The 26,147-nt window shown below is 42.2% G+C and overlaps 1 protein-coding gene across 1 annotated transcript in view; it reads right to left on the reverse strand.

Annotated features, from left to right (window-relative positions):
• LOC134571554 (potassium voltage-gated channel subfamily H member 8-like) overlaps positions 1-26,147 on the reverse strand; it is a 428,010-nt gene that overhangs the window by 25,044 nt on the left and 376,819 nt on the right. Inside the window, exons 8-11 of the mRNA XM_063429898.1 lie at positions 25,805-26,071; positions 20,748-20,947; positions 10,577-10,826; positions 8,016-8,230 (exon numbers count right to left, since the gene is read on the reverse strand). Coding sequence (XP_063285968.1) covers positions 8,016-8,230; positions 10,577-10,826; positions 20,748-20,947; positions 25,805-26,071 — 932 coding nt within the window. The remainder of the gene's footprint in view (positions 1-8,015; positions 8,231-10,576; positions 10,827-20,747; positions 20,948-25,804; positions 26,072-26,147) is intronic.

Raw genomic sequence — 26,147 nt, forward strand, 5'->3', positions numbered from 1 at the left:
GTTTGGCAACTCGAACCTTCAGCTCCCTCCACAGATTTTCTATGTGATTAAAGTCTGGAGACTGGCTAGGCCACTCCAGGACCTTAATGCGCTTCTTCTTGAGCCACGCCTTTGTTGCCTTGGCTGTGTGCTTTGGGTCATTGTTACATGTGCTTTCTTGAGCAGGAGGACCTTGCAGACGTTTTCTTGGTGACTATGGTTCCAGCTGCCTTAATATCATTAACAAGATCCTCCCGTGTAGTTCTGGACTGATTCCTGACTGTTCTCATGATCATTGAAACTCCACGAGGTGAGATCTTGCATGGAGCACCAGACTGAGGGAGACTGATCGTTATTTTTTGTTTCTTCCATTTGAGAAAAATTACACCAACTGTTGTCACTTTCTCATCAAGCTGCTTGGCGATGGTCTTGTAGCCTATTCCAGCCTTGTGTAGGTGTACAATCTTGTCCCTGACATCCTTGGACAGGTCTTTGGTCTTGGCCATGGTGGAGAGTTTGGAATCTGATTGATTGCTTCTGTGGACAGGTGTCTTTTATACAGGTAACGAGCTGAGATTAGGACACTCCCTTTCAGAGAGTGCTCCTAATCTCAGCCCGTTACCTGTATAAAAGACACCTGGGAGCCAGAAATATTGCTGATTGATAGGGGATCAAATACGTATTTCACTCATTGACATGCAAAGTAATTTATAACTTTTTTGACATGTGTTTTTCTGGATTTTTTCCTGTTGTTGTTATTCTGTCTCTCACTGTTCAAATATACCTACCATTAAAATTATAGACTGATCATTTCTTTGTCAGTGGAAAAATGTTAAAAATCAGCAGAGGTTCATATACTTTATTCCTCGCTGTCCATGAGGAAGAACATGTTTCATTTCGATTAATTCATTCTCGAATTTGGTTTATCCGAAAATTGCAAATTATCATTTTGGACTAACCAAATTTTGTCTGAAAAATGTATTAAATTTAATTTAAGGTGGCAGTCACAAAGTTACCAATTTAAGGAGTTATTTGCTAAACTGCCGAATGAACAAAATTAAGAAAAAACATTTTCTTAATTTTGATCTTTCAGCTATTTTGTAGATAACTCCTTAATTTGCTATTGTTTCATGGGATTACCATATTTAAGGATACCAGATTAGGAAGCTATCGGTAAGAGCAAAATTAAGAAAAGTCCTTTAGGATATATGCAAATTAGTTCCACAGAGAATCACCCTTTTGCCTCATTATTTCATTTTAAACATGGATTCCTTGGAATTTATGTTTGTTGTATACAACAGCTTGAGTTGCATTAACAACGAAACAGCTGTCCATGGGTAGCTCACTGGCTTTGCATCTCTTCCTGAGTTTTGTTTCAAAGCTGTTGTTTACAGCAAACAGACTCAAAGGAATCAAGGTTTAAAATGAAATAATGAGGCAAAAAGGGGATTCTTTGTTGAACTAATTTGCATATGCAAATTATATGCGTGTGCAGATCTGTGTTGTATTGACTATTCACTGTCTGTATTGACTATCCACTGATTTTAGGTGAAATAGGTTATCAATCACTTTTTCTTCTCCACCATAACCTTCTTGATTTGTGCTCCACAAGTAATCGCAAGTCTCAATATCAAGCCCGTAACCAACCTCACGCTGATGAGTTGCATTAACAATGACACAGCTGTCCATGAGTGGTCTTTGAATCTCTTCCAGAGTTGTGTTTCAAAGCTGTTGTATAAAGCAAACATAAACTGCAAGGAATGCATGTTTAAAATAGAATAATGAGTCAAAAAGGTGATTCTTTGTTGAACTAATCTGCATATACCCACCCAGAATTCCTTTTCACATTTTATTTTCCCATAGGCCTAATGTGACAATAAAAATTATTAGAAAAAGATAATTTTCTCTTGCAGTGAAGATACTGGGAAAACTCACTGAGCAACCATTGTGAATATATTATGTAATATTTGCTCAAATGAGATTCTAGATATATATGTCCATCCAATCACAATGCATGAAAAAACCCACTGGTAGCCACAGGGGTAATAAAAACACCTACTTTTTAATTATACATCATTTTCTTCTCTCCACCCATATCGCTAGTGGTTGTGGATTTTTAGGGCCTGGGAGTCCCATACATTCTTGGGAATTACCATTTGCATTCTTTTAATGGGACAGCCACCAGTTCTTCTCTGTTACTATGCGTTCCTGGTAACCATTGCACTATAAAATTGTCATATATAATATACCACACTATTTTATTTTCTATTATTATACTATACTGTAAAAATAGTAATAGAAAAATAGTTTTAGAAACACATTATTTCGCACAGCATCTCAGTAGTTTCAGTGGATTGAATTAATCGGAAATCAGAGCGGTCCTGCTAAGTGCGTAAAACAAATTGAAACATATACTCTGTAAAATGGGATCAGTGCTCCAGACAAAATTATTTTGTCCATCATTTTATGGGAAGACTACTATCAAAAATCTATTGCCACCATGCTGGTTTCTTTCGCTGCAAAGTATTTTTTAATTAGACCATTTACTGCTAACATGGACATTGGCGAAAACTGAGACTGGGAATAGACATCCCAGTTTAATATGAGAAGTACTAGAATGTTATAAGTTAGTAATTTAACAGAATGCAGCTCCTGAAAGCAGTATTACTGTCATCTTGTGTCACTTTAGACCAGACACATTTTATGGCTCACAGCTCTGGAAAATCAGAGGACGTCGCACTATCATGAAAAGAAGACACTCATTAATACACGAAAGTCTCTCTAAAGTTTAGTAGTTTTGTTTCAAGTACATTAAAGGAGATCCCAATATGAATATTATCAAAACTTTACAGTGTCTTCCATCGATGTTGTAGCAAATAATCACGTCCTAATTTTACCTATAATTCATGTCAATCTATATCTAATAGCACAGTTCATTTATGTGAAATTAACACCCTCAGATTATATTCGACACAAAATAAAATAGTTATTCACTAGGCTCTGCATACATCTCAAATATGCATAATTTATGAAGATTCAGGAATTGCTTATGTGCTTATTTCGTTCAGGACCTGTAGTTGTGTTATCAAATTTTAGTTAAGTAGTGATATTGTCTATGACATTTAAATATTTATCAAATCCTGGTTAGTTACTAATTTGCCTTCAAAAAAGCACAGTTAGAGTCAAATTCCCTTATATTTGTTTGCTTTTTGCAAGCTATAGTGCAATAATTGGTCATATTTGCACGAGGAGTCAGAAGGTTTTTTGGACCCAGTATTAACCAGGAGCAGTATATAGTCATATTTCCTAACTCTGCAGGCTATTGTGGAAATGCTAGAGTCATAGTAAATGGTCTGCAACTCTTCTTCTCCTCACCCAACGGATACCTGGTTAATAATATACCTACTCATTCCATATAAATTAGAAAGGAAGTTAAAGTTAATGAATTTGGTATTCAAGAGGACACCAGGTTCCAAAAAACAGATCAGTGGTTCTCTCCATCTCCTCATTTAGGTGCACTGGGTGCTGGTTCAAACTAAGATTATTATGGACCAGTCTCTGGTTCCCTCGGTTCCCTGGTAGTATTGTGGTAATTTGGTGGACCCCCATCTAATTTAATGTCGATGAATGGCCAGTCCTCCACCATGATAACTATAATAATCACCAATACCGCTATCCCACAATGATAGGTTTCAGTGGATCAATCCAAGCAATTACACCGGCCTTTTTAGAGCAAGTTACTGCAACTATATAAAACTCAAGTGATTGTGCTCTAATATCATGTTTAAGCAGCTGGTGATTTTTCTCCAAACCCCGGTCCCCTCTCAACAAACACAGCACATACTAACCCAAGGACCCACACTAATCTCATACCCATCTCATGTTCCTCTAGATCCTCCTTCAATACTGCCCTCTGGAACGCACGCTCTGTTTGCAATATAACTAAATCCACTGCTGTCCATGACTTCTTTATCTCTCGTTCAATAGATTTACTAGCCTTAACAGAAACCTGGCTCTCCCCCTCTGACACTGCCACCCCTGCATCATTGTCCTTCGGTGGTCTCCAACTTACCCACAAACCAAGAAACTCTGAATGTAAAGGTGGTGGTGTTGGGTTTCTCCTCTCCCCTCACTGCTCTTTTAAACCTCTTCCCACCCCCCCTTCCCACTCTTTCCCGTCATTTGAAATTCACTCAATTCGCCTTTTCAAACCCTTCTCCGCTAACATTGCTGTTATTTACCGTCCCCCTGGTTCCCCTCTTCTCTTCCTTGACCACTTTGCTGCCTGGCTACCCTATTTCCTCTCTTCTAACATTCCATCCCTAATTCTCGGGGACTTCAATATTCCTATAAACCCACCTTTGACCTCTGCAGCCACTAAACTACTTTCAATGACTTCCTCCCTCGGGCTATCACAGTGGGCAAATTCTCCCACCCATGTAGCTGGCAATACCCTTGACTTAATCTTCACTTATGCATGTACAGTAACTAATATCTGCAACACTCCATATCCACTCTCTGATCACCACCTCTTATCATTTGCTCTTGCGTACCCCCTCACCCAACAACCTCAGCCTAACCCCCCTCAACTCAGGAGGGACCTTAATTCTCTAGATCTCCAACAGTTGTCAGCTGACATTGATTCACAACTGCTGTCCATCCCTTCCCTCTCCTGTCCTTCACTGGCCATCTCCATATATAACTCTACTCTTACATTTGCCTTGAACACTGCAGCGCCACTCCAAACAAGCACCTCAAGGAGGACCCGCCCCCAACCATGGCATACTAAATCAACGCGCTACCTGCAAAGATGCTCCCGTTGTGCTGAACGCTCCTGGAGGAAGTCTCGTACCCAATCAGACTTTCTCCATTATAGATTCATATTGTGTTCATACAGTGCAGCCCTTGCCCTTGCCAAACAGTCCTATTTTTCCTCTCTCATTAGTTCATGTTCCCGCAACCCCAGGCGTCTCTTTGACACCTTTAATTCTCTTCTTCGCCCTGCTGTGGCCACCCCCAAAACTAACCTTACTTCTGATAACTTTGCATGTTACTTCACTGACAACATTGAACAGCTAAAGAAAGAATTCTCCCCTCCTTGCCTTTCTGTTTCTCAATCACACATAGATCATGCCTTTCCTACCCTTCAGACATGTCCCCAGCTACTGACCAAGAGGTGGCTGCTCTTCTTTGCTCCTCTCGCCCCACCACTTGCCCGCTCGATCCTGTCCCATCTCACCTTATCAGATCTCTCTCCACTTGTCTCGTGCCTTCTCTAACACACATCTTCAACTGCTCGCTCTCTTCTGGCATCGTCCCTGCTGACCTTAAACATGCCACTGTAGTACCTATACTAAAAAAAACCATCCCTCAACTCATCCACCCTCTCTAACTACCGTCCCATATCCCTGCTCCCTTTTTCCTCAAAGCTTCTGGAAAGGCTTGTCTTTACCCGTGTGTCTCATTTCCTCAATTCCAACTCTCTCCTTGACCCCCTTCAATCTGGCTTCCGCCCTCTCCACTCTACAGAGACTGCCCTTATCAAAGTCACTAACGACCTAATCGCAGCTAAATCCAAAGGCCACTACTCCATACTAATTCTTCTTGACCTCTCAGCGGCCTTTGACACCATTGATCATGCTCTCCTTCTTCAAACTCTTCAATCGCTTGGTCTCTGTGACTCTGTCCTCTCGTGGTTTTCCTCTTATCTCTCCCAACGCTCATTCAGTGTCTCCTTTTCTAATGATACCTCCTCCCCTCGCCCTGTCTCGGTTGGAGTTCCCCAAGGCTCCGTCCTTGGTCCCCTTCTATTTTCTCTTTATACTGCCTCTCTTGGCAAACTTATTACCTCTTTTGGATTCCACTACCACCTGTACGCTGATGACACCCAGCTATATCTCTCCTCCCCGCACCTCTCCCCTGCCGTCCTGCAACGTGTCACTGCTTGCCTTTCTTCCATCTCTGACTGGATGTCCTCCCGCTTTCTGAAACTCAATCTCTCAAAAACTGAGCTCCTTGTCTTTCCTCCTCCTAATACTGATCCTCCTCTTTCGCTCTCCCTTCAAGTTTGTGGTACCAACATCAGTCCATCCTTGCAAGCGCGCTGTCTTGGCGTCATACTTGACTCTGGTCTCACCTTTGAGCCTCACATCCAGCATGTTGCCAAATCCTGTAGATTCCATCTTAAAAACATAGCCCGCATCCGCCCCTTTCTTGCACCAGATACTACCAAGGAGCTTGTCCATGCTCTGGTAATCTCCCGCATGGATTACTGTAACCCTCTCCTGATTGGTCTTCCCAAAAGCCGTACTGCACCCCTACAGTCCGTAAGGACTTCCTGTATGCTATAGGAGTCAATTCAAGGTACTAACTCACACCTATAAAGCACTGAACAACTCTAGCCCCTCTTATATCTCCTCACAGATCCATAGGTATGTCCCATCTCGGTCTCTCCGCTCTGCCCGTGACCACCTCCTGTCCGTTGTCCGCACTCGTACGGCCAACTCGCGCTTGCAGGACTTCTCGCGGGCGGCTCCCTTCCTATGGAATAGCCTGCCTACCGCCATCAGACTCTCCCCTAGTCTTGCATCTTTTAAGAAGTGCCTTAAAACCCATCTCTTTAGGAAAGCATATGGCCTCCAAGACTAACCCTTACCTCACATACCTGTCTCTTGCCCTCTCCTAAAGGGCAGTCCACCTTATTTGATTGCAAATTCCTGTCCTAATGTGTTTTACACCCACCTCCTATAGAATGTAAGCTCGATCGAGCAGGGTCCTCTTCAACCTATTGTTCCTGTAAGTTTATTTGTAATTGTCCTATCTATAGTTAAATCCCTTCTCATAATATTGTAAAGCGCTACGGAATCTGTTGGCGCTATATAAATTGCTATAATAATAATAATAATAATAAGCCAATCATTGAGATTATTTGTCTATTTCTTTATTTTAGGGTATGCTTATATTCAGTGGCAGAAGATGAGGATATCAAAGGATAACACCTGGAATAGATGGCTAAAAAACTAAAACGTATATAGTCAGTATTTTAGGTGCATTAATAATAAAATTCTGTAAACATTTTTATTTAAAATAGAAAAAAAGAGAAGCTAATATAACTTAAGACACAGGGAGAAGCAGCAGGAGACTGGAATTAACTGGTTAGTTTATATTGATTCTCAACAGAGTGTTTTTTTCAAGAATATTTTAAACTGAAACATAAGGAAAAATTGAAATCACAGGACATGTGGTTCTGCACTAAAGCAGCCTTGCTGGTCAAACATGGAGTTATGAGTGGAGACAGAGGACACATGAAAATGTTAGGCAGGATGAAGGACAAGCTGAACTAGACTGTAATCCAGGAGGGTGTTGCAGTAGTCACGATGGGAGATAATTAGAGTACTGACACAAGTATTGAGTAGATACGAGTTATGTTTTTTACATGAAAGTGGAAGGGGTTGGAGACTGACATGATGTGTGTACTACAAGAATGGTCAGGGTCGAAAAGGACATCAACACAGCAGGTCTAAAGGGAAAAGCTGATGGTAGCCACATGAATTGGCTAGATCATGGCCACAGAGTATGTGCCTGAACGAGATAAACCAATATATTCAGTTTTTTAGAGACTGAGTTTTATATATTGGGTCATCATCCAATCAGGAATAGATTAAGGATGGTGCATGACATGAAACAGGAGGAAAGGGAATATTTCAGGTGAAAAGGATTTTAAGTTTATATCTAATGCTGAGGAACTAGGCATTCCTTGACACGGTATTAGAGGGAACTTGAGGTTCCTTCTTGTGGAAAAAGGTTTTAGTGGAAGTGAATTAATTATACTTTACCAAATGTAAAGTAAGTTTATAATTTCTAAAAATGTACATAAGATATAGATGTATAGGTAATGCCGGAGGTAACAAACCTTTATAAAAAGTAAGAGAGTAAAAGCTATATTTTCTATATTCATTAAAAGTAGAATACTGCAGGTTCCTTAAACATTACCCAGTTCCCAATACCATAAGGGTCTGCAAGAAATGCTCACTTACGTCTGTTTCGCTGCCCATTCGCAGGTTGTAAGTCAGGTCATGTTGGATTTCGCAAATGAATTTCTGGGAGTATTCTGGATAGAGATCTAGAACTTCACGAAGGCCTTTCAGGCTGATATATTGCAGGTCACAGTAGGTTAAGGCTTTAACATTGGCATTGGTTTTAATCACCTGGTGCTTATCCAGATTGTCTGATCCAATTAAATCTCCCTTTCCTAGAAGAATAAGAAAATGGCAAAAGGTAAACAGCCATTAGGGGAGTATTGTTTTTAAAGATACAGCAATGCGTATGATATGTATATGTATATACTTTTGAGGAGCATTTCAATTCAAGCGATTCTGTTTTAATAAGGAAAAACTAAGCAGTAATTTAAAGTAGCTCTGTCCTTCCCCCCGTTATAGAATGCTCATAAAGAATCCGAAGATATGATAAGATAAAAGTAGTTCACTACTGATGGTTGTGGGGAAAAGGCTTTGTCGATAAAAGCTCCTGTGGTCTCGCAGGAACCTCCATAGACATCTGTGTTGTACTCTAGCACAGACACAGGGATACAGCATTGATGTGGGCTCCTGGCGCATGAAGCTCCAAAAGCAGAAGAAAAAATATGATGGTGTCCGTGGGGTCAGCATCAGCATCAGGTAAATACACCTCACTTCCGCTGCACCTCCAGGCAACAGCACACCAAGCAGTGATGTCACCATCAGGGGTTAATGCAAAATATGCAGCGACCCCAGGAGGTGACAGAGTGTCAGGGCACCTGAGGTCTCTACCTTTGAGAAGGGTAGAGACTTAGTTGTTTATCCGTCTAGACACGCCATATCTCCCGTTCCTCGCGGTCCATCCAGTCATTCTAACGCTGGCCGCAAGGGATCCGCTCCCTTTTCTAACATGACGCTCGATACGTGACGTCTTGACGCTATCCCGAGCGACCTGCCACTCTATTGGCTTTATCCAATCAGCACCCAGCTGAGGCGTGTCTACTCTCCGGACTCAGGGTATTTAAGCTTGCTTCTCTCGTCAGCTCATTGCCCTGTCGTGGTTCTAGCTTGTCTAGTCACTCAGTGCTCTTGTATTCTAGTATTCTCTTTGGTTTTGACCCGGCTTGTTGTACTATTCTGCTTATCTCTGTTATCCCTCTGACCCGGCTTGTCTCTCGCTTACCTGTCTTCTCGTTCCCTCGACCTCGGCTTGTCTCTGACTATTCTCTGTTATTCTATGTACGTTAGTCCGGCCATTCTAAGGCCCGGTATACGTACCTTTCTACTGTTTGTACTCTGCGTGTTGGATCCCTGTCCCGATCCTGACACAGAGCCAGTTTAAGACATTCAGAGTCATTCATTTCCAAGAATAATTCCGATTGAAAAAGGTCCATGAGAGGATCACTCTTGTGTGGAACATCCCATTATACAATGCATCATATAATAAATTATATACTGCATTGCTTTTGGGTTTATTCATAAAATAGGTATTCCCTGTTAAGGTGCTGTTACTGCTGCCATGATGCTGAGATTGTTCGTGCTACGCTATCTGAACCACTTATCCTGTTCTCATTAGAAAGCTTTTTCCCTTCCGCATTAGATATATCACTTTTATATAACACAAGTTATTAGCTGAAAGCACCAGTTGATGTTCTCAGCCAATTGATTCCATTAAAAGATGAGCAGATTGATGTCACTTATGTGGAATTAGGAGACGGCTAATCCATGGGCACCTGGGTAAGTGTCAGATCACTGAAAAGGTGTCTGTGGACTCCTCGCACCATAATCACTGAAGTGTGTTGTAGTGGTTATGCTGTTATGGTTATTTATCACTTTTATCCTTACTGTGCTCTGCTATGATGATTAAATGGCAATGTATAATTAAAACTGATAAACTGATTGACAAGTGGGGAAGATGACATATATATATATATATATATATATATATATATTTTTTTAAATCTACATAATTGCTAGCTTCTCAAGTAAGGAAACCAAATTAGGTAACAATCTACTAAACAGTAGAAACAGTGAAATTAAGAAATAACCCTTTTTCTTAGTTGCTTAGAAGATATATCCCTAATTTGCTTTTCACATGAAAATGAGGAATATGTCATTTTGAAATGGTTTGTTTTCAGTTATTTTCAGTTTGTAATGAATTTGTAAGCTTAAGAATTTAATACAATAACTGACACATGCCAGGCTGGCCAAGCACACTGTCCAAATTGCACTGCTGTCCAATTTAAAAGGAATTGATACTGTTAAAGTTTAAATTCCACATTATCTGGATAGGAATAGAGGTGCGGTGTGTTTCTGTTCCTTACAAGCAAGCAACTCATTTGCGATTGGTCGATATATTTTATTGGTGGTCAACCGGTAAAAAACTAATAACAAGACTGGAAACAGTTGGTAATTAGAAACCATTACTACAGCCATTAATTACTCATACCAGCCATTTACGGACAAGGTTTAAAACAAGCCCATAGTAAATAACCCCACATATGTTTTAGTGTGCTATTGTAGATCAATGTGGAATTAAATGTGTTTTTAAGATAGAATGAAATAAAAAAAAAAAGACCTACCTAAGATGGCGAGCACTGTGTTGTCTTTCAGTACCTCCATGGATCCTGAGCAAACAAAATATATGGCTTGTAGGGCGTCCCCCTGTCGTATAAGATATTCACCAGGGGCGCAGAAGGAGGTCTTGATGCTGAGAGAAAGAGAGCGTAGACATCCTCGGCTTGCCGACTCGAATATTGGCAGTTGTAGTATCTCTTTGTTAAGGTGCATGGCAATGTCAGCTCTCAGCTCATCAGGAAAGTCCCTCAGGAGCTAAACAAAGTGAGGACAATTTAGCAAGAGAACGCAGCTTTAATTGTTCTCACAAGATACATTTATAAGACATTGCAGCTATCTAGAGAAAAACATTGTATAAAGGACACTGCAAATGAGAGAATGTAAATAATAATGTTCACAGTTTAGAGTTCAGAGATCACCTGGGCTGTGAGAGACTTGTAAAATGCGATGGGGATTTCTGAGCCCTATAAGGCCTGCATGACAAACCTGACGCTGTCATAGCAACTATAATGTGTCAAATATCCTGCCCCAGTTTAAGTATGGGAATAATAATGCATTTACGTACAAACTAATAATGACCATTAATTTGTAATGTGATCACCAAGGGTGTAGTGCTATCAGTGAAGAGACAAAAAGCTATTATGAGGATAATACGGGTGTCTTTGTTTTGCAATGCAATACAAAGAATGTAAAGGCAAGGAAAACGGCTGCTGCACAGATGACACGTGAAAATAGAATCTATGAAAAAGTTGCATTTGATTTTGGTCTGTTAATTTTCCAAAAGCATGCAAAACTAATAAATGAAATTTGAAAATGAAAATTCTGTAAGTAGGTGATGTAGCTGAACAATTTCTGCAGTTACATATGCAATGTACAAGGAAAGATATATTACAGCATATAAGAATCTAACATACAAAGAAATGAATGAAAACTGTAAATATGTGGGTCTAGCGTAATGAACCCTCAAAAAACTACTTGTATTCCCTTTATTGGCTGTCCGTACACCCCCCTATTACAGTACTATGTTTTTACCCTTGTTATTTTGTGTGGTTCTGCTTTGCTCGTTCGGGAGACTTCATACGAATGGAACCCATTCGTCTCCAAAACGAGGAGCACCCCTGTCCGCCATTAGAACGTTCACACCAACCACTTCAGTGCAAAACCGCAAGGGAAACAATTAATGAGTGCTTCTACTGACTGGCCAACATTTCGTATAATTGAACGCGTGGCTGAGAGAATGACGGCCATCTTGTCTCCCGAATGAGGGCAGCGGTACTTAGTCGTCAAGTGCCTGGAACTCTTTTCAGCTAGGCACTCACGCGAACACCGGTAAACTTTCGACAGCTGCCCGTTCCTGTTCCCGACTACCTAAACAAACGGCGTTCAGGAGATATAGACTACGGAACAGGGGGAATAATCGTATCCTGAAAGCGAGAGATTCCCTTGTATTGTTTTTGCACGGGAACCCCACGAACGGAGACAGGCCAGGACACCTAATCCTCTGGAACTCTTTTGGGCTAGCGCCTTGTGTCTGGCTGATCAAAACTTCACCATGATGAATTTCCTGTTCTACTGATCAGGGCGATCAGGGAATGTGCTTTGTGTGGGGTTCCTAGGTATAGTTCGGGGACTTTTGGGGTACAGGATATTTTGTGGATGTTTTGTGCCTGAGAGATAATTAAGTTAGAGAAGTTTACTCAGGCAATTATCTCTCAGGTACAAAGGACATTGGGATTGAAGCCCCTGTATTTTCTGCCTGTGAAACCCCTTGCATGGGATTTGGCATAAAAGCTGTGTATGTGGAAATAAAATTCATATATACCCCCAGAGCTGAGTGTTGTCCAGTTGCTGGGGATGAGGTGGGAGATTCTTGGATTGTATTGCTTGTTCCTGACTGTATTTTGATGTACCAGCGGAGGAGAGTCCCTGCTAGGACTATTGCTCCGCTATAGTGGGTAATTCTGTAATCAGAAAAATTGTAATTAAGCTAATAAACTGCACTACTACTCATAAAGGTGAAGCTCCCACTACAGACTTGTCTCTGTGCCACCCTGATTGCGTTCTAACATTGCCAATAAATAAGATTATATGAAAGACCACCGAGAAGGCTTTTCATGTGGAGCACTTTGCATCTGACTAATGTTAATGGTTCCACTAAAATAGCACCAATGGCTAAAACTATTTGAGTACCTAGATTATACTTTGCAGTGATTTTGATGCATCTAATGACAAATAAGAATTAGGATTCTCACAAAGTCCAAACCCACCAGAATGTATTTTCATTGACCACACAACAGTATGCATACACTTTGAAATTGTGACAGTAGTTTATATTTCAGATGTATTTTTTTTTTTTAAATCTTTTATTTCGTCTTGAAATGCAGTTTACATGTTTCGAAAAGGATTTGTACATTAACATCATGAATGAATGTCAACATCTGCAATAACAATTTGTTCAACTGAATTTACATAGTATTGTACCTCTGTTCATACATAAATTGTTTCCAACATTTTAGTAATTTCTTAGTAGCTTCAGGTTTGGTTTAATTCGACTGTCAATCTGTGATTATATGAATGTATGTTGGGGCTTAGTTTGGCCCTTAATGTATTTTATATTGGATGTGTTCATGGACAACATTTTAGCTTTGTGTTTATTTGATCAGACCAAATTATTTTTCCATCTGACCTAAGTATAGTGACATGCCTATTCGTGTTGGCCAAAATTCAGTGAAAATTATCATTTACACAAAATTTCGTCCATCTGTTACTCTCTAACTAAATAGTTGTATTAATCCATGGCGGTACAAGGGTACCAATGTGGTGACTGGTCAGCAGCAACAATAATGTTATAAAAAATATCCTGTAGAGGTTATGTGACACCTATAATAATATAATGGAGGTTGAAGACCTCCCTTATGCCCCACATGTCACATATCTGCAAAACAAAGAAAACTAGTAACCGGGACACCGTTATGGCTAAGTCACTAAAATGCTCAATTCCATGGCGATGGGCCTTAAAATAATGGGGGAACATAGTCTCTTTTGTGTTCCCACCCATGGCTATCAGATGGGGGACTTTACATTAAAAAAATAGTAGTGGGTAGATGGAGCACGTTCCACCCCCTGTCCACCCGTGTGGCCAGTGGATGGGGGGCAATTAATTATTAAACACAGGGGGCAGACATCCTAACTAATGTGATCCTGCTGCCCCAATCCATAGTCAGTGGTTGAGGGCTACTTACTAAATAGCGAAATCTAATGTCCCCAGCCAGGGCACCCATTGGCGGCAGGTGGGAGTCTAATATTGTTAGGGGCTCTCCCATGTCACCCAAGCTAACCAATCAGAGCACTCTGACTGTTATTCTGTAGCGTTCTTTACACTTAGGGTATGTGGGGAGGTATAACAACTTAATAGCAATAGCTGCCCAGTCGATATATATATATATATACAGGGCTGGCCTGGCCTTAGCCTGCAGGGGAGCCTCGGCTCCAGGTGGCATTCTTTTGTCACCCCTGTCAGTGGTGGGCCGGCGGCTCTCTAATTAGGGGAGTTAGGCGGCTGCCTAACTCGCCATAGGGCATGCACACTGTGTCAGGTCCTCGGTCCCTCACCAAGAACCGACACCAGGAGGGGGCCCGGCGGCTTGCCCGGTATTGCCGGGTGCGAGGCCCCTCCAATCTGCCCTGAGAGGCAGAAAGCCAGCATAGTCTGCAGCTCCACTCAGTATGAGCTGCAGACTGTGCAGTGTCTCGCACTCTCTGGGCAATCAGAGCGTTTCCACAGGTTACCACGGCAATGCTCTGACTTCTGGATATCTGTGCTAGACACTGCACAGTCTGCAGCTCACACCCGGCGGAGAGACAGCCCACTGGACCACCAGGGAAAAAAATAAAGGTATTTTTAAAAATTACAATCCCCTCCCTCACTGTTACCCCACCCCTCTGTGTCACCCCCTCCCTCCCTCAGTCACTCTGCCACCCCTCCCTTACTGTGTCACCCCTCCCACTTTCCCTCAGTCACTCTGCCACCCCCTCCCTTACTGTGTCACCCCTCCCTTCCTGTGTCACCCCTCCCTTACTGTGTCACCAACTCCCTCCCTCCCTCAGACATTCTACCACCTGTCACCAACTCCCTCACTCTGCCACCCCCTTACTGTGTCACCCCCTCCATCCTCAGTCACTTTACCACCTGTCACCCCCTCCCTCACTCTGCCACCACCTCCCTCCATCACTCTGCTACCCCTCCCTCCGTTACTCTCCCACCAGTCACCCACTCCCTCACTGTGTCACCCCCTTCCTCAGTCACTCTGCCACCTGTCACCCCCTCCCTCAGTCTGCCACCCCCTCCGTCACTGTGTCAACCCCTCCCTCAGTCACTCTGCCACTTGTCATCCCCTCCCTCAGTCACTCTGCCACCTGTCACCCACTCTGTCACCTGTTTCACCCCGTCCCTCCCTCAGTCACTCTGCCACCTGTCACCCACTCTGTCACCTGTGTCACCCAGTCCCTCCCTCAGTCACTCTGCTAGCGGTTACCTACTCTGTCACCCCCTCAGTAACTCTGCCACCCCCTCCCTCACTGTGCCACCCCCTCCCTTACTGTGTCACCCCCTCCCTTACTGTGTCACCCCCTCCCTCAGTCACTCTGCCACTTTTCACCCCCTCCCTCCTGCATCCACTATACACACACACACTGCATCCACTATGCACACACACACTGCATCCACTATACACACACACACACACACTGCATCCACTATACACACACACACACACTGCATCCACTATACACACACATACACACACTGCATCCACTATATACACACACACGCTCTGCATCCGCTATCCACACACTGCATCCATTACAAAATACACACATGCTGCATCCACTATACAGATACACAATGCATTCACTACACACACTGCATGTAATCCACAGCCACTGCAGCCACTGCACACACTGCATCCACTACACAAATACACCCTCTGCATCCACTACACAGACACTGCATTTACTACATACACTGCATAACATATTATTTTTTTGCTTGGTGTGGTTTTGTTGGGGATGTGGGGGGGGGGGGGAGCATTTCATCCTTTTATCCAGTCAGAACAATGCCTTGGCCTGGCCCTGTATATATAAACCAGAAGTAAAGAGGTGCACTCAGAGGTCTTGTTCAACATGTTGTTTTTCCATACTAACTTTGTGACCTGATCGGCGTTTCGACCCTGGCGAGTCTTTTTCAACAGGTCACAAAGTTCGTTTGAATAAAACACGTTGAACAAGACCTCTGAGTGCGCCTCTTTACTACTGGTTTATATTTAGATGCGGGTTGCACCGCAAGATTTATATTATTAATACCTAAATTCACCCAAGTTTCTCTCTACTATATATAAATGTGTTTTGCATCCCTATCTGTCACAGGTGCCGCAGGGGGTGAATTTCACAATAAATGGGATAATCTCATAAGAGTACGAATTAAGTTGGAGCTGTGGCAGGATTAAACAATCTAAGATCATTATCTTTGCCTACATTCGGTATTTTTAAAAGACTATTACAATTTTTGAGCTTTGTTTAGTACTGTTTTTTTAAACCTTTTTATTATTTTTCTTCATTATGTTTCATTATCTTTTTTTTAAAATTCTTTATTTTTGTCTCAGACTCACTGTTATGAGAAAACATCGTACAACAAACACCGTAAAACGATGTGACATATGATGAGATAATAATACAATACACAGAAATGACAAAGTCAGGGAGTTGAGGGTTTTTGGTTGTAAGAGGCTATGACCAATTGCTTATAATCGCCAGCTAGTTGACCTGCGCGATATAAACTGGTGAGCAAACAGCGCTTGTATAGCACCAGGCTCGTAAGGAGGTATACACTCGCTGTCAGCGTGCTTATATGCCAGCTAGCTGGGGTGCATATATAGTGTAGGGTGATATAAGATGAGGTGAACCCTGTTTGGTTCAGGATGACCCCTATAGGACAGGTTTGTCTTGTGAATGATGTTTGGTACTAGGTGTAGGGGTTACCACTTTCCCTGAGGTTTAACTCCTCACAGCCTTCAAAATTTGACTCGTCTCTAGTAAGTCATAAGTGGAGGCAGAGGGAGGATTTGGCCAAAAGACTAACTCTATGGAGCATGGGCATTCTGTGTATTTCCGCCCTTTAATGGGTGTAGCAAAAATTGCGGGGTGAACGGGTGATAGTAGTGAACATATGGTGAACTATGTTCAGTCCTGAACTTTTAATTGGTTAGTGTAGGGGAGGTTGCGGGAGCCTTCAGGTGGTTACTGCTACGTAGGCATCTGCTTCAGCCCGCTGTGGTACGAACGGGGTGATGTTCCTCAGATCCCATCTTTGGGTTGCGGCCAGGGCTTTCTTTTGTCACAGAGACTCTTGTTTGAGGCAGAGGGTCCCCAGAAGGGCACATGCTCCGGTCATATCCTGATCTGTGTAGGTTGTGCCTCCATGTGTGATTATGGGGAGAACAGGGTGACTTTCAGTTGTATCGAATCGTACGTTCTCGGAGTAGGGAGGTGAACGGTTGTAGCGATCTTCTCCAAGATAATGTACTTCCAGAGACGTCATTATAAAATGAGAGGTTCATGCCTTTCAATGCAAACTAGGAAGTCCTTTTAAGAGCTGTCGTGGATGACCTATCTCCTATTTTGGAAGCGTTTTACCAGGCTTAGGCTTGGGAATGCAGAAAACACCTTCTAGGGCAACAGACTTCGCCTGTTTAGGTGTCAGGAATGCTGCCAGTAAGCACTTTATCAGGTGCAGGAATTCTGCCGCCGGTATGTCCTCTGGGATGCCCCTTATCTTGAGGTTCTTCCGTTGCCTCATGTCCTCCAGATTTGTAAATCTTTGCTCGGTCATAGCCTGCTGCTGTTGTAGGTTTTCCACTGCAGCCTCCAAATCGGCAATTCTCTATGTTTGGCTCTTTGAGGACGTTTCAAGGGTGCTCAGTCTGCCCATGAGGCCAGAGAGGTCTGTGCAAAAGGAGGCCACATCAGCCGGTATATTCTTTTGCAGGTTGGAGAGCAGATCTTTCAGTGCCCCCATTGTGCCCCCATGATGTACACCTTATGGTGTTTGTAGGAGACTACAGTTGTCTTTCTTGTCTGTCTATAAAGATCATTTTTATTGATATTGTATGTACATACAGTCTTAGATGTTTATTTGCTACCTATGTGCATTATTGATTATGTGATCGCTGATGAAATTAAAAGAAAGTTTTGCTGATATGTCTGCTTTTACAATGTTTCTCTAATGTTATCCCACTGTTCCTGTAGAGTAAGTCCCCAGACCTTTCATGATAAAGGGGTTAAACCTGATGACACAAAATAAGCAAACATGACAGCTTGGCTAGTCTCTTTTTCTCTAATAGTAGGCTGGCTGCCAGCTCAGGCTTCTCTGTATCAGTGTGTTTGTTCAGAATGACAATAGCATCCCTATTGTATTGAGATCTCTGCGGATATGTCGAGCCTCCGGCAATTTAAGAAGCTATTGTGTCTTGTTCAATGCACACGGTGGAATTACATGGTCTCGGCGTGCAAAGCCTTTATTCCTATCTTACTATAGGAGTCTACTGTTTCAGATGTGGATTTTTGTGGGATAGAAAACAAACCTCAGTTCATCATATCTGACCTTGAATGTCCTCTGAAGGACAGAATTAGCTTGCACACACTTCAATGCTTGTATGATCTGACTTCTTCTGTAAATCTATTTTGAAGCCTTGTGTACAGCTCAAGTGACATTTGTTACAGGTTGTACATGCCATGTGCTCTCTAAATCAGTTTTAGATAAAGCATAAAACAGGGTTCTCTACAAACAGGGCATCTCTTGTAAGTGTTCAAACCTTGACCAATACATTAACGTTCATGACATAAAGAACATACAATTTTGTAAGTATAGCGAGTATAAAGAGATAAAACTGATAAATTTGATATTTTCCAGTCTATCGTTTGTTTAGAAAGTGCCCTTTAAGAGAGAAAAGAAACCATAACACTTGTTATTTTTGCATCACCTTGTTACCAAGGGAAACTTTGTTACCTACTCATGTTTTTCTGTTTTTACATGTATTTAAATTGGATAACTATTAGTGTTCCCACATATATCAAAATAAGGGAAACATTTAATTAGAGCTGAAAAAAAAAATCAAAAAAAAAAAAATCATCAAATTGTAATTATGGTGCCTGGACTCAGTGGGTTTCACATCACTACTAAAAGTTTTGCTCAATGTTTAGCAGATATCCTCAGGCTGAAATATGTTTTTGTCTCTCACCATTCCAATTCATACCAGGGATTGGGGTAGTGAGTGACTAAAAATGCTCAGCTGATGCTCTCAGCCAATCACTGCCCTCTACCACTGGCACTGTGTTAAGCGGAGCATAACTCCACCTCCACCAGTTTATCAATGAAGGCAAAGCTTCAGCCTGCGAAGATTGAGGATGTGGCAGACCGCCTGGCACCCCGACTGGGTACCTCTGCCAATCGTGCTTCCTAGCTGTTGCTGAGTACCCAGAGCACTCCACCGGACACCATAACCACTGTAGACCCTTAGCTTGGCTGGGGTCTCGCTGTCCCTTCTCACCCTGGACCAAACTCCTAGATCCAGCTCCCAGTGAGAAGACCTCTCCTCCAAGAGAGTATAGCAGTATAGCTCTTACAAGAGCTAGTGATATTATAGCAATTCCCCCCACACATGAGAAGAGGCTCTATGCTGGGAAGTCATCTGTTTAATGAAAGCACAGTCAAAGAATTTATACATGTCACAAACTCCTCCTTTGTGCCTGGGAGATAATTGAGTCAGGAACTGTATTAAACTTAATTATCTCTAGGCACAGAAAAACGTACAATTTTACAACACCCCAAAAGAACCCCCAAAACACATGAAAACCCCACAAAAGTTACATCCCTAATAGCCTCGATCTGGGTGACCAACATATCCAAAAATCACCCAAATCATCGGTTCAGGGGTTTGGGACTTCCATGGAAGTCATAATTTTGAGTGACCGTGCACATGGCCCTATGTCCAATAGTTCCATGAAATCAGTGTTAACGGTCGGTCAAGTTCGGTAGTTTAAAACTGAACAAACTACCGAACATAGTCAATAGTCTTACCCTGGAGCTTGTTTACCTTGTTCGTGGGAACCTTTCCACCGAACAGTGCCCTTCTAAGTTGTGTAGAACTGAACACAGGCGATGCTGGAAGTCTAGCGGTGTTCAGGTGTTTCTGTGATCGATTTCAGTTCCATGAGATTCATGCCCAGACACCGCTGCCTGCATTCGTGGGAACAAGATGGCCGCCACCTCGTGGTCATTCATGCGAACAGTGGCCACTTAGTGAACACTTAGAACACTGTGGTGGAAAGTGTTACAAACTGTCAATTAGGCTTAACAAGCTCCCGGGTTGTTTCTGGTTCGTACGCCTGTTGGGTTCCCGAACAGAATAGAGTCATTGCATGAACAAAGTCTCTTCGCATGGTACAGGTCCCATAGTCTTTTGGCAGGAGGCTGGCAAGCAGGCCCCTCCAAGAACACGTGGCAGAGGCAGAGAATATCTACTGAACATCGAATAAACCATTTTGTATTCCTGGAAGAACCTGCACCCCCATGCAGGGTTGTTTACTATGTGATAATTCAAAGCAAATTCAAAGTGAATTTCAACCAAGGTCAAAATAGCTGAATAAATTCACTTTGAATTCCTTGCAGATTTGCACAAAAGTTTCTTAAAATTTCCTAAAAGTGCAGCTTTTCCAAATATCTTTATGTTTCTAAAATGAGTCAGCCAATGAGTCAGAAAACGTATGGAAAAGGAAAAGCTACCGCTTCAGATGAAAAGACAAACATCTGCACTATTACCAGGTCCATAGGAGAAACATAATATGTTATAAACATAGAAGTGTGAAATGCGTTTCCCACCTCACTAGCGATTAATAGGTTACTGACCTGGTTTGCAATTGGCAATACTTTTAAAAACAAACTGTTTTTGCTGAACACCTCTACCAGAAATAAACTATTTTTCTGTTTTCCTCAGGACTGTAGGGCCATCTGGCCAGAAAACTTTACCATGTAACAAATAGGCTATTTACCATCACACAAACGTTTTGAAATTATATGAAGTATTGTTTTCATAGCTGCCAAAGTCTTTCTATGTCCCTTACCTCATTGGCATCTATGCCATTGTTAACGGACCAGGTCGTCTGGAAACACTCAAGCATCCGCTGTTTCAGCTGCTTCGGCATGCGGTGCACTCGGATAAAATCCTTGAGATCCTTGGTGCGAGTGTGGTACAGGGACCGACGGGAATACATCCTCTGAATAATGGCAGTGACATTACCAAACACCACTGCATGCATGAGCGCTAAACACAGAGCAATAGCTGGGTAAGACAAGGACAAAGCTACTCAACTTACATCTGTAATGAGAGCATTTGCATGCAAAAAAAAAAAAAAAAAGGAATTCAGGTGCCATCATTTCAAATATCTCAATTGCAAGCAGGAAATGCATAGCTGGCAACATTTTATAAAATAAGCAAACAAATCCAGAGCTATCCCAACAGTCACATCTAAGCTCATAGCTAGGTCTGCACAGTACTGCGTAACATGAAGACAATAAAAAAATTAAAGGACAAGAACAGTACTGAACCAGAATGAACATACCATAGTTAGAATGTTACAGAAAGAAACAGAATAGAAGTAAAAAAGCAGTAGTAAAAACAAGCAGGGAAGCTTGCAATATATTATTGCGTTAATGGCATTAACAAAGTGTGCCATTCTTAATGGCTATCTACGTAAGTTTTGACAAAAAAAATGATGATAAAATATGGAATTGTTGAGATGTACGGATTGTGGAAACATATGAAACTGGAAAAACCAATCAATCAATATTATGCAAAAGTTGTTCAATAACATAAGCAGAAGATAAAATATAGACGTCACCTACTGCACTATGGTATAGTAGACAAATATGAGATGGGCAGAAAACACTGCTGAGCACAACAAAACTGATGTATTGATCTCATTATTAGGCATAATTTGAGGGCATATGAAGCTTGAATGACATTGGGATGAAACATAACATTCCACATACATCAAAGTATTCATCAAATTCACAAGACAAACACATTTAGAGAAAGAGAGGAGGCTGGACAATGCATCAAATATCTAATTCTATCATCATCTCTTCTTTTACTTGTTCCTAGCTGTTGGTGATCTCAGTGGTGTAGCCATTGGGACAGTTGCCCTAGGCGCAAAATTTCATATGAAAAAATCTTCCAACTGGAAATTACGCTATTAATAGACCTATTAAATGGTGTCATACCGGTACATCTTAACGGGCGCCTAGATGGCCTCTGTCCTCCTCCCTAACCACCTTGTCTCCATGATGTGTGTGACACTAATAGTTGCGTAATTTTTAATTCCACTTCACTCAAAGTAGTGTGTATAAACTATACACATTAATTTAGGCGTGATATGGATTTTCAAAATTACGCAATGTAACTATCAGTGTCACACACATCACAAGGCGGGTAGGGAAGGAGGAGTGAGGCTAACTAGGTGTCTGTTAAGGAACTTGGGTAGTGCTAATTGTCCATGGGTTTATAGGTAGCAATACTTGTCTTGCCCCAGGTGCTTGCAACCCACGATATGCCACTGGGTGATTTTCAACTCCTCCCATGCTCCCTTAGACACTAGAGGCAGTTACAGTAAAGTAACTGGAGAGTTGGAGTGGTCATGGATTGTTGAACTTAATTACTATATATTTCCACTGATTTAAATACGGTGCAAGCAACGCTGGTTGCCCAATGCTGGTTGCAAAGGCAATCTGCCTCTCCCATGTTGGCTACTGGTGTATTCTTAGAGCAAATACCTTTTCAAGAAACTCCTTTTGACACAGTCAATAAAAGTTTGACACTACAATAATTTGAATACAGCAGTGAGCTGCATATGTTTATATAAAGATCCCAAATGATAGCTGCCAACCAGGCAAAATACCTAAATTCAATGTTTTGAAACATTTTGAGCGACTAACATTAAAATAGCAGGAGCTCAAATTGCTCCAAGCACCAAAGGAACAATTTACCTGCATTTAGCTTTACAATGGGATGCAGAGTGGTTTGAATTGCAGATGAAAATCATAGCCAGGAGACAGAGTATATTCCGCAACTCAAGCCAGCAATGTAAAAAATACATTTTGTGAAATGAATGCCTGTATCTCCTCTAAACAGAATTCTATCTAGTGGAGATATATTTTTGTCAAAGAGAACCAGCCATATAATGTGATAGCTGAACGTCAATGACCCATTCTGTAATTACAGTTTAGTATGACTTGCAAGTCCCTAAAAAAAACTTCTTAATGTCGAGCGATGATTTTCAGTGAACTCTCACTTTTCTGGTAGTGACAATTGTTTTTTACGACACCCAAATATATGCCATTGAAGTATAAACGGTGGTTACAGGGACAATCCAGACATCTAAAGAACTATAGCTTTATGAAGAGTCTGACTCTGTTCTATTTTATATTATTTTTTTGTTCTGAGAAATGAGCACTTTTAGAAAATTAACCTTATTACACCCCTTGGATGTCAATCAATAATTGGGCAGTCACAGAAAGTCTGGGCTGGGTTAGATGGAGAAGGCTTGCAGAAGCTTCAGACAAGAGATTTGCAGAGTTTGCAAACTGTTTTTACATATACGCCGAGTGGCGTACATACCAGGGTCGCAGGGGTCGCGGCTGCGACCGGGCCCGGCCCACCAGGGGGCCCGGCCGCCCTGCGACCCGGTATGTACCCACTGTGGCCAGCCTCTTCCCCTGGGGGGCCCAGGAGCCGGCCACCTCAGGGCCCCCAGAGGCTGGCCGTGGTATCACCGGGCTGGCGGGCGCGCGAGGGAGCACTTTCCCCTGAGTGCTCCCTCTTCAGCTCCCTCGTGCGCTGCACTGAAACCGGAGCCGGAAGATGACGTCATCTTCCGGCTCCGGAATCAGTACGCGGCGCGCGAGGGAGCTGAAGAGGGAGCACTCAGGGGAAAGTGCTCCCTCGCGCGCCCGCCAGCCAGATAACCTGCCCAGCAGCAGCACCACCACCACTGGAGCCCAGGGAATCCCCTCAGCACTTCTAAAGGTAGGGAGGCTGGGGGGATTACATTTAAAAAAAAAAAGTGTTTGTGAGTGTTAGTGTGTGTGAGTGTTAGTGAGTGTGTGTGTTAGTGAGTGTGTGTGTGTGTTAGTGAGTGTGTGTGTGTTAGTGAGTGTGTGTGTGAGTGTGTGTTAGTGAGTGTGTGAGTGTGTGAGTGTGTTAGTGAGTGTGTGTGTGTTAGTGAGTGTGTGTGTGTTAGTGAGTGTGTGTGTGTTAGTGAGTGTGTGTGTGAGTGTGTGTGTGTTAGTAAGTGTGTGTTAGTGTGTTAGAGAGTGTGTGTGTTAGAGAGTGTGTGTGTGTTAGTGTTAGTGAGTGTGTGTGTCTGTTAGTTTTAGTGAGTGTGTGTTAGTGTTAGAGTGTGTGTCTGTTAGTGTTAGAGTGTGTGTGTGTTAGTGTTAGTGTGTCAGTGAGTGTGTTACTGTGTGTGTGTGTTTTGTAAGTGAGTGAGTGTGTATGTCACTGAGTGTGTGTGTCTGTTAGCTAGTGTGTATGCGTCTGTTCATGAGTGTGTGTATGTCTTAAACACTTACCTTTCTCCAGCGCCGGACACCCTTGGCGCTGGGGATCTCTCAGCTCCGAATGCGCATGCAAACCGCCCATAGGAAAGCATTACTCAATGCTTTCCTATGGACGTTCAGCGTCTTCTCACTGTGATTTTCACAGTGAGAATCGCAGAAGCTCCTCTAGCGGCTGTCAATGAGACAGCCACTAGAGGCTGGATTAACCCTCAGTGAAACAGCAGTTTTTCTGAAACTGCTATGTTTTCAGCTGCAGGGTTAAAACTAGAGGGACCTGGCACCCAGACCACTTCATTGAGCTGATGTGTTCTGGGTGTCTGTAGTGGTCCTTTAAGTGTGTGTACATCTGTATGCACTGGCGTACATACAGGGGTCGCAGCCCTGCAACCCCTGCGACCAGGTGCCCGCCGCCATGTGTTGCGGCCCTGGCCTGCGCTGAGTAAGCGCAGGGGGGGGGCCCACGGATACATTTTCGCACCAGGGCCCCATGGGTCGCGTGTACGCCACTGTATACGCCTAATGAAAAAATGCACACATAGGGATATATCTACTAAACATTGATTTTTATTTATTGTGGGCACTGGAGGGGCCCGTTAAAAATGCAGCAGAGATAAAGTAACAACTTTTAACACAGCAGAACTTTCTGTGTTTGACTAAATAATATTTGGCGAAGGTTTGTGGATGGTTAGGCACCGGCATGCTATATTATAGCAAATGATTTGGAATTTCTTCAATTCACACAAATGTGCCATTGTAGCCTGGCATTTGATGCAAATCAAAACACAATCATTTATTGTATTTTACTTTTTTCTTTAACACGCAACTGTATCTAACAATCTAACATGTGCTAGCCATTGTGTTGTGCAGACATCTTGCATGTGAAAGTTCTATTTCCAAATTGAGGGATATTCCAAATGATTGTACTCCCTTTATTAAAGTACCCAGTGCCCGGGTACCTTTAGCTGCTTTTGTGCAAAAACAGCTGCACTCCCGAACGTAACCCTTCATCACCCTCAGCCTCCTGAGCATGGATGACAAACTACCTGTAATATGAAGCATGAATTCACCTTACTCCCTTCACCTACAAAAAAAGAAGGGTTTTTGTAGATTCTCTCCAATTACTAATAAAATAATACAACTAATTCTATATTTACATTTAGGAAATCAGTAGATTTTTTATTTAGATGTGTGGTTGGCTATTATTGCTTAGAGAAAGCGATATGTCTACTTATTTTATTGTCTCTCTGGTATTAACATTTACAAGAAGTTTTTCTGCACGTACTGTTTTTACCTGCATAATATAACTTTAACTTGTTGAGAGTTTACTAGCCCCTCTCCTCATTATTCGTATTCAGCACGTGTAATAATTAGAGTGTTTTCTGTCCACATTAAATATGTTCTTGAAATGTGTTGGGATTTTATGAAACAATTAACTGTTTGCAATTCTATCCAACATCTAAGTTATAACCTGTGCTGAAAACAACCAGAACTTTAGCAAGCCAGCACATACACACAGATATCCCTATGTTTTGAGAGAGTAATATATGGTGGAGATTGGACTTACCACCAATTAGCATGGTGCAGATTGAGAAGATCTTTTCAGCATCTGTATTGGCAGAAACGTTTCCAAAGCCTACACTGGTGAGACTGCTGAGCGCAAAGTACAATGATGTGATGTAAGAGCTTCGCAACAAAGGCCCACCGGTGAGTTCCATCGTGGTGTTTCCTTCTTGACTGGTGTTGGCTTGAATGCTACCATTGGCTGAGCTTTGATGTTTTTCCACCATAGAGTACGGCATACCCACCCTCTTAGAGAACTCGTGAAGCCATCCTTGGAAAGAAAAAATGGCAACAGTGAAAACAAAAACACTTATAACATTAACACTTTAATTAGGTAGCATTAAAAT

The sequence above is a fragment of the Pelobates fuscus genome, chromosome 8 (assembly GCF_036172605.1).
Source record: "Pelobates fuscus isolate aPelFus1 chromosome 8, aPelFus1.pri, whole genome shotgun sequence".
In the NCBI taxonomy this organism is placed as follows: Eukaryota; Metazoa; Chordata; class Amphibia; order Anura; family Pelobatidae; genus Pelobates; species Pelobates fuscus.